The 9,923-nt window shown below is 34.0% G+C and overlaps 1 protein-coding gene across 1 annotated transcript; it reads left to right on the plus strand.

Moving 5' to 3' along the window:
• The first annotated feature begins 1,050 nt into the window (after positions 1–1,050).
• Positions 1,051–3,584, plus strand: LOC134541720 (uncharacterized). Its single transcript, XM_063385366.1, has 2 exons — positions 1,051–1,540; positions 2,151–3,584. Exons 1-2 carry the CDS (start codon positions 1,331–1,333, stop codon positions 2,373–2,375), a joined length of 435 nt encoding a protein of 144 aa, XP_063241436.1. The 5' UTR covers positions 1,051–1,330; the 3' UTR covers positions 2,376–3,584.
• Positions 3,585–9,923: the final 6,339 nt, after the last annotated feature.

Here is a 9,923-nt window from a genome sequence, read left to right on the forward strand (position 1 = left end):
TTATGATATACTGTGAAAACCAGCAATGGCTTATGTCATGGGCGTATAACCCCGGGGGGGGGGGGGTGAAAGGCGGGGCCCGGTCCCCTACGGAGCAAACAACCACCTCACTGACGGGACATGCTTGCGTTTTCAAATTCGTGACTGCGAAACGGGATTGAGAAACGTAAACGTGTAAACTATATTCATGGAAAAAAATTTCTGTATATAATTTAAAAGTTTTCTGCTAATTGCAGACATATAGGCCAACATATGGGCAGTTTACAAGAAACTCATGCGCAAAACGATTGGCCCCCCCCCCCCCCATCCCAAATAGAATTTCCGTGGGCCCTGCCTTGCAAATTCTACAGTTACTCACCATCGGATTATGCCAATACAAAATGTTTTAAATCATTTAAAATCAATCTCCCCCACTTGAAAATTCGTTAAATGAAAGCAGCGATCTTCGCCGGGCATGTGTCATTTTGCCTAAAGGCGTTTTGCTTAATTTTAGGCAAAACGCCGTTTAGGCAAAACGCCGTTAGGCATAACGCCGTTAGGCATAACGCCGTTAGGCATAACGCCGTTAGGCATAAAGCCTTTAGGCATAAAGCCGTTAGGCATAACGCCATTAGGCATAACGCCGTTAGGCATAACGCCGTTAGGCATAACGCTGTTAGGCATAACGCCGTTAGGCATAACGCCGTTAGGCTAATCGCCATTAGGCAATTCGGCGTTAGGCGAAACGCCGTTAGGCATATCACGGTTAGGCAAATCGCCGTTAGGCAAACCGCTGATAAGCAAAACGCCGATTGGCAAAAGTTAGGATAGGTTAGTTAGGCAAATCGCAATGAGGCAAAACGCCGTTAGGCAATTCGCCGTTAGGCAATTCGCCGTTAGGCAAAACGCCGTTAGGCAAAACGAGGTTTTGTCTTCATAGTAACATTTTAGGCAAAACGCAGTTAGGCAAATCGCCGTTAGGCAAATCGCCGTTAGGCAAAACGCCGATAGGCAAATCGCCGTTAGGCAAATCGCCGTTAGGCAAAACACCGTTTGGCAAATCGGAGTTAGGCAAAACGCCGTTTGGCAATTCGGAGCTAGGCAAAACGCCGTTAGGCAAATCGCCGTCAGGCAGAACTCCGTTAGGGAAAACGCCGTCAGGAAAATCGCCTTTAGGCAAATCGCCTTTAGGATAATCGCCTTTAGGCAAATCGCCGTTAGGCAATTCGACGTTAGGCAAAACGCCTTTAGGCGAAATGACTCTAGGAAAATTGCCGTAACGAATTCATGTTTAGGCAAACCGCCTTTAGGCAAATCGCCTGTTACTCATCTCGCCAGCTGCCCCTGACTGATGGGCCTGTTAGTGGCGACACTGAAGCGCCATCTGTGTCCGCGCAGAGAGCGCTGCGAGGTGGTCCGGTCGATGACGCAGCAGAGGAACCTTGTGCTGTCCAAGGAAGCGCAGCTCGCGCAGATGCAAGAGAAGATGATGATCCAGCAGCGGCAGAAGCAGATCGAGGACTTTTGCGACGAGGCGAGGAGGAGGGCGCTTCAGGCCAAGGTTGGTACTTCCCTCGGTCTCCCTAAGTGCACTACAGCTTTGAGGAGGATTAGGCTTCACCATTTTGCAATTTCAAATATTTTGACACCACTGTTCTATTTTTTTGACATTGCATAGGAGTTAGCTTTGTCGACTTGTTGAAGTTCTTTGTCGACTTGTTGAAGTTAACACTTTTGAACAGGTGTGATTATCATTAAAGTGGTAGTCCCCCGCGTGAAATAATTAGTCATTTTATCGCAGCGCTTACAGACTGGAGCCTGTTAGTATATATGTGGTTGCGAAACATATGATCTAAATGATACGAATTATGCTTTGAAATGCCAAAAATAGGTACATCAGTTAAAAATTAGAATTAACAAAAATATGGAAAAATCCAAGATTGCAGGACTTAATACTTTTTGTGCACATTACGTTGTTTTCAAACCTGCAACGAATAACGTAAATCAGAATTTTTTTAGGTTTTTGGCATCTTATGAGGTCACTTGGTGACTGAAGCATTCCTTACATATCTATATAGGTTGGCTGTACAGCTAAAAATCACAATAAAGGTTGGTATTAGTGGCAAAGTCCAGCCACGAGCCGTGAGCTGATTGGTGTGATTGTCGCCCAGCTGGAGCGCGACGAGCAGGCAGCTCGCAGGCGCCTTCAGGAGCAGAGGGCGCTCACGGACTTCCTGAAGGAGCAGGTGAGGGCGAAGGAGGAAGCTGACAAGGAGAAGATACTCAGGCAGAAGGAAGAGGAGCTGGCTGCGTTGAAGATCAAGGAAGAGCTGAGACAAGAGGAAATAGCCCGTAAGTTGCATTGCCCTTTGTATACGCTTAAGTTAACACATTAATCATACATTGGTAAATATAAATAAGATTAAGATAAGTATAGTTAGCTATTTTTTTGTTTTAAATCTACTGCGCTGATAGTGTCCTTCTTCGGTTTCATACTTCAAACCATCCACCCATGGACATTTTTTTCTGGACATTTAATAAAAATTACTTTCGGAAACATTTGGCAGTAGTATATAATAGGGCATACTGGGTGCAGGGTTCAGGGTATGGTGTTGTGTGTCCGGTCCGCCATCTTGGATTGTGAAGTCACGGCGGCCATATTGGATGGTCGTGACCTTGACCTTGAAATTTGACCATAAAAATTGACAAAAGTTGCCAAAATTGGGCAAAAATTGCCCAAAATTCCTCAAAATTCGCCAAAATTTCCATTTCTGTGGAAAAAAATTCCGCAAAAATCTCAAAAATTTTGATAAATTAAAAAATTCTCTTTTTGAGGGAGAAATTCCCGTTTCAAGGGAAAATTTCTCATTTTTAGTCCATAAAAATACCAGAGGCTAGAAATGTCCATATATAGGCTTAAGCAACCATGTCTACAGCCTCCGATAAGCCTCTGACGTCATCATGTATAATGACGTCACCGTTGCAAAGTATACATATATGGGTAGTATGAATGCAGTAATTTTTAAAAATCACTTCCAAACTAATAAATAAAATATAGTAATGGAAAATCATGTTCGAGTTTGTTAATAGGCAAAATACCACCGAAAGGGTAGAAAAAAATAAGGTCTTTTAAATAGAAGATAAATTCCATCGCTCGCATAATATGAAAATATCGCATTAGTTTGAACGTATTTTAAATCGGAGAAGCAATATCAAAAACTTTTGTTTGATTACATATTTTAAACGTCTAACTACAGCTGCAAAAGGAGTACAAACAGGGATTAGAGAACAAAAAATTAATAAATTTCATAGTAGGGACACTGTCGAATCTGTTAAAATTGTTTGCATATGGTATTTTTTTTATTAAAAACGTTTTTTCTGAAACCATTTTTATAAGACGAACCCATGCTGCATTGGGTTAGATAAAACCGGTGCAGAATAAAAATACATCATTTCCATACCTTGTACACTATTAAATTCGTTATAATTAATTGTAAAACCTTAAAATATTAACTACAACTTTCGTCCAAAACATTTTCTTATATAACTGACCATTACCCAAAGGGTAAAAAAATGGTAGAATGACAAAAAAAAAAAAAAAAAAACCGTTCATAATTCCCTAAGTAGGCACACTCTTAAAACCATTGAAAATTTTTGTAAACTTTATAAATAAAAATCTACAACTTTTGTCTCAAACAATTTTTTATACAACCAACTTTTGTTGCAAAGGGTGGAATAAACTGGGATTAAAGGACAAAAAATTTCATAACTTCCTTAGTAAAAACTTTACTAAATCCATTCAAAATTAGTGTAAATTTTATAACATTTATCTAAAATCATTTCCCGAAACAATTTTTGGCAAGATAACAGTTAGTGCAAGAATTAAAAGAAACCAGGGGCTGGAATAAAAAAAAATTTAATAAAACATGTGTTTTTATTTATTCTAAACTTTCTAAATATTGTCTTAAACTTTCGGTTAAAATAAATTGTTATGTAACCAACCATTTCTCAAAGAGTAGGAATAACAATGCCTGGAAAAAATTGTCATCACTTTAGGCGCGTTATGAAGAAAAAAAAAAAAAAAGAGAGTGAAATTTTACGATGTGTGAACACAATGCAACGAAATTTTCACAGGATGAATGAAAGGCCAAATTCACAAAAAAAAGCTACATACAAATAAAAAATTATATGAGTGCTTTTAAATCTTATACTATAGTGATTGATATTGAATACTGGTCATAAATTAAATAATTAATTTTATAAACCTTTTATATACGTACCTAAATATTGAATATTAAGTATTAATTTAATTTTTTTTATTTTATTGAATTTATATTTGACTGAACGTATTTATATCACCCAATTCGTTTTATATTTTTATTTCTATTTCTATTTATTATTTGTATGCAAAATTAAAGTTAGTTATTTAGTAAGCCAAGTAAGCATAACTTCTAAAGCGCCTACAAAGAACACGCACTCATTTTTTTGTATACTATTAAAACCGTTATAATTGATTGCAAAAATCCTCAAAATAATCGAAAACTTTTGTCTGAAACTATTTAATTTAATGAGACGAACTATTACCGTAAAAAATGGAGTTGACAAAATGTCAAAACTCTTAGCTATCAAATTTGTTTCAATTTATTTTAAACAATATTAATATTATCTTAAGCCATACTCCAAATAAAATTTTAACACGATCACTTATTAGTGCAAGGCATGTAAAATTGTTTGAAGGTAAAACAAATCTTAACTGCCTAAGTAGACTTAATATAATATAATATAAAATCTAGTCGATGCTGAATGCACTGATTTAAACAAATTCGAAACATTTTCGCTACGTGGTATATGAGAAAGTTTTTAATCGATCGTTGTAGAATATTTGAGAACATATAGAATGTTAGGTACGTAATTTCTTAACATGTTATGGAAGCTTCCAGAACATTTCCAGAATAAGTAGGCATTTAGAAATCTGTTGCCTGTAAGCTGTGCCGAAAGTGATTTTTTTATTGGTTTGTAAGAATGATCGTGTAAAAACTAGTTTTAGCCAATGTAACTCTCCTGAAATAACCAATTGTATCCTTCAGTGATGGTCAACTTTATTTGAGGCCCGAATATCATTCATCAAACAAATCTGAAAGCTAGACACACATGAATAAACATAAATTTTTAACAACGATTTATTAACGTCGTATTATTTTGTCGAGCAATCAACAAATAAAATATGTGGCATTTCATGAAAAAACGAAAAATTATTATTTCAAACAAAGCATTTACAAACAAACCTTACGGTATTTTATTGAAATATTCTTTAAGCTGTTCGTAAGTTGTCCATCACTGGTCTAGGAAAATATCTAGGTAATATTTAAGTCGTTACCAAATGTACTCTATCTTGCAGGGATGTCCCATGTGTTTCAAATATATGATGAACATTATATAATTATATGTGTGTGTTTGTGTGTGTGTTTGTGTGTGTGCGTACGCGGGCGCCAAGGTCTTCCAAAACATTTGCATTTCTCGTCGCCATGAAATAACCTGTCCTATAAAACTATAGCTACATAAAATTCTGCATTACACAAATATTGTATGCAATGCAGTTAAGTATTTAAGACCTGTAAAGATGTATTTACTAGTAAGAAAAAAAAATGATTCTTCAATTTAAAATCGCAAACCTGATAATATAGGTTCAGACCTAACTGAACGCTTCTATAAATAATTATTGCAACTATATGTTAAAACGTGAACTTGCAACATCCATTTGATTATTTTCTCCACAAAATGTTATTACAAGCTTATAGTAAACCACTTTCACAATAAGGCTGTTTGTGCACGAAGACCCGATGTTTGCTCAGTATGATTTATTATAAAAACTCGATCTCACACCTCATGTTTTTAAAAAAAGAAATTGACTAACTTTAATTGGTTTAGAATAAAATATGTTTTAAAAATTTGGTTCACGTTACACATTATAAAAATTGACAAGTACGAAAACTAACATAAAATTTGACACAGCAAAATTTAAAAGGATCGCTGTTTCTGAATCTATTTTAAAGGCGTTAATTGATATGCATATGATTTTTTTAATTTATAATTCTTTAGGCGCTTCGGAGGTAAAATTTTTGTATGCAACGGAAATGAAAACATCTGCGTACGCACCTAGGACGGAAGTTTATCATGAATAAGTCTATAATGCGCATGCGCCCATGAGCGGAAGTCGTCAAGATAGCCGACTGCGTATGGCGGCATTAATGTGTATATATTCGCTTTCATGAACATAGGGAGATTGTACCAAGTGTATGGTTGTGTAGAATAAATCTGTGCGGAAGTAAAACTATCTAAGAATACATTTTATAAACGTTAAAGTCACAAAAAAAAATATGATGTAACTTTTAAACTACGTTCTTATCCTGGGATTACGGTATGAATTATTGAAGATTCTTCACTTAACCGCAAAGTGACTGTTGCGCAGTGGTAAAGTGGTGTGTTCAAAACGCCAGGTTTTACGGATCAATCCTATTACAAGCTATTTTTTTCTATTTTTTTAAACTAATGGTTTTATATTTTACATTATACCTTACGATTATTATATTAAAACTTATTTCACTAAATAACGCTATAATATCTTTAAATATATAGCTCAGCCCGTTGGTTTAGTTATTTTACAGTGGGTATAGTCAAATAACATATTTTTTGAATATATAAAAAAAATAATCTTACTGCTGCAGCCTAGCAGAACATGATATGACTATCATGACTTCGTGATAGTTGCAGGTCGTTTGTACTGTTATTTTTAATTTTTTTAGGACTTTAGTTTTCAGAATAAAATTGTTACGAATGCCAAAAAGAGGAAGAAATGCTTTAGTTAATAGTCCCCTGACACCAAGGAGTCTTTCGTTTGAAAAAAACTGACATGTACACACGTATTAAAATTAAGTACCCAGTACCCAAACATGTACCGTAAACTTCTTCCAACACGATGACTTTCCTGGAAGTGTGCTCTACTGCTTCTTTTTGTACAGCACTGTAAATGATTCTTAAGGTCAAACGACCTTAATATTGTGCTTTAAATATTTCAGGTGCTGATCGCTTAGTTTTCCCTAATAATAGAATAATGTGCTGAGGCTGAGTGCAGAAGGCACATACGACAAATTCTGGTAGTTACATTTGTAATGTAGGCTTTAACGCATTTAGTTTTTATTATTGTTCAATCGATATAAATTATTTTAATTTTTCAATTCAATGTCTAATGTGTTTGAAATATACCTTTTAATAGTGAAACAAGAAAATTTTAAAAATATTACGATTTATTTTATTACCTTCATATTCTACATTAATTAATGCAAAAAGTCAGATAAAACTAAATTATAACAATGAACCATCGTTTCCATTTTAAAAAAGGGAAAATTTCTTTTAATTTTTTTACTGTAGGCTTTAGTTGTTTCGTTATTTCAATTAAAGTAAGTGCTTGCGTATGAAATTAATCTTCATAAATAGTTTATGAATCGTTAATAAAAACATAATAAACTGATTTGGCAATCCCACATCTCAGTTCTAAATGAACCGATTTTGAGTCTAGTGTATTTAGAAGTAATCATCATGAATCCTGAAAATACATGTAAGAGGTTTAACGGATTTTTACCAATTGTTTAGGACGGACACACCGTTCTTGCGTAAAACATTTTACGAGACTAGATCTGGCTACATTTGTAAACCCGGTTTTCTATGCATTGACGTCAGCGTTGACCTTACCGGCCGATACTCCTTTCACGTGACGTAAAGAAAAAAAATATACACTGCACTTAAACCGGTTTACGGACGTCATTCAGAGCAGATCCTACGTATGTTATAGGAATGTCGTTTTACGATTTTTTATACACTCTCAAACTGAAGGGGAGAAAAATAGTAACCATGTTCTGGTTTCTTATGATCAATTAAGTTATTCAATGCCGTTTTTTGTTTAAAAATAGCTTGTTAAGCTCATAACCTATCAATAATTACTTTTTTAATAAATTATGGTCGTTTTTCATTGAAAGCGTGGTTGATACAGTAAGTTTGCGATTCAACATTAATAATTATGAATTAACCCACGTACACAACTGTATTTAAAAAAAATACATTGTATACTTTTTAGCTAAAACGATATGACGAACATTTTTGGAAGAAAATTGAATTTTTTCTCCATAACTATGCATGCTGATCTTAATAAATAAGATAAATTAGTGCAAAAACTTCCCCGACTCCCAAAGTAGTGAAATGAAATAAAATGAGAAGAACAGTTCTGTAATTACATTGCGCCTTCGTTCGCGCAATTTCAGAGGATTTCTAAATACATACCATTTAAAGGAAAAAGAAGTGATTAATTCCAAATATTTTACTAAATAAACAGACATAATACATTTGTCAAGTGCGTTAAAGATTTATATCATAACAAAACGTTTTAAGAATATATTTTTTAAGGTATATATGTGTAGGTCTTCTTAATTTTTAATATATATCAAGTATCTGATTTTAAAACTTCTGTTAGAGTGTTCGAGTATAAATTTTACCTTGATGAAATTTTCATTTAATGAGATAGACAATTTTATGAGATAGTCAAATTAGATTCCTTTTAACTATGTTTAAGCAATAGTTTACACTAATATTTTCATTTACCATGGTTAAAGCTATGCTTAGAATAATTAATTAATTTCACCTTATTACAAATACCTCTCATTATTTGAGGATATTTGATACAATCGCAACTTTATATGAAATAAAAAGAGTAGTATAGGATAGCCGTCTGACGTCACTACGGCCATCTTTGATGCACAAAATTTGACAAAGTCCACCAACATTTTCAGTTTTTTTGGAAAATTAATTCTGCTAAAAAAAAAAAAAAAAAAAAAAAAAAAAAAAAAAAATTATGGGAAAATTCCCGCTTTGAAAGGAAAATTTCCCGTTTTATTCTTCAAAAATTCAAAACTTCTAAAATTCGAAATCCGAAAAAACCTCAAAAGAATTTGGCCTTAGAAAGAACCAAAAATCCTAAAAACGGCTTAAGAGTCCTAAGAGCAAGTCACTCTGAGCGGCCGAGATCACGACCTTGACCTTGACTGTAAACATGAAATATTGAATTTTTTAATAAAAAATTTCAAAAAATTCCAAAAAATTATAAAAAAAATTCTTACTTCAAATGTTTAGTAACATAATCATTTCGGTCCTCGGTTTGATTCCCGACGAGAGTAAACAATTAGTTTATGTATAAAAATTAAATAATGTTCATTAAAATTTAAATAAAATATAAATATAAAATCGCTTACATCACACCCACAATCTTGGATTCTGGAAACGTTGAACTTTTAGCTACGCCCGCCATCTTGGATGTGTTTGACGTCATTTATTGCACGTTTCGTTACGGCCGTTATCTTGAAAATACGTATTTTTATGCTAGGAAATCTAGATTAAAATTTAAAATGAATAAGAAATTAATTAATAAACATTTTAATAATAAACATTCCAACATCTTCGATTATGAACGTGAGGTGTATGATGATAGTAGTCTTAAATTTTCTATCACTAATGTCTATTCATTAGGACAGTCAATATGAAAATGAAAAAAGAGAGCAACGCAAGGTTGATATAAGTGGTTTGAATTTTGTAACACTAATGGCTATTAGGAGTATGTAAATGGCGGAGTTGGGACTGGGTCCGGGTCTAGGATTAGGATTGTAAGTCCGCCATCTTGGTTTGTCACATCACAGTGGTCATTTTGGTGTAAAACTTCCTCAAAATCCCTCAAAATCCCTCAAAATCCCTCAAAAATGACTCAAAATTCCTATAAATTACCCTATCCTGAGGAAGAAATTCCCGCTTTGAGAGAAAATTTCCCATTTTATTACTAAAAAAATTAAAAAAATTCAAAATTTGAAATGCCTCAAAAGCCATTTGTCTTAGAAAAATGAAAA

This window comes from Bacillus rossius (assembly GCF_032445375.1).
Source record: "Bacillus rossius redtenbacheri isolate Brsri chromosome 4 unlocalized genomic scaffold, Brsri_v3 Brsri_v3_scf4_1, whole genome shotgun sequence".
Classification (NCBI taxonomy): domain Eukaryota; kingdom Metazoa; phylum Arthropoda; class Insecta; order Phasmatodea; family Bacillidae; genus Bacillus; species Bacillus rossius.

Bases quoted from the DNA above. Each gene is read 5' to 3' on its own strand.
- LOC134541720 (XM_063385366.1), top strand. From the start codon at position 1,331: ATGGGCCTGTTAGTGGCGACACTGAAGCGCCATCTGTGTCCGCGCAGA. The intron at 1,541-2,150 runs GTTGGTACTTCC...ATTGTCGCCCAG, and splicing joins GGAGGGCGCTTCAGGCCAAG to CTGGAGCGCGACGAGCAGGC.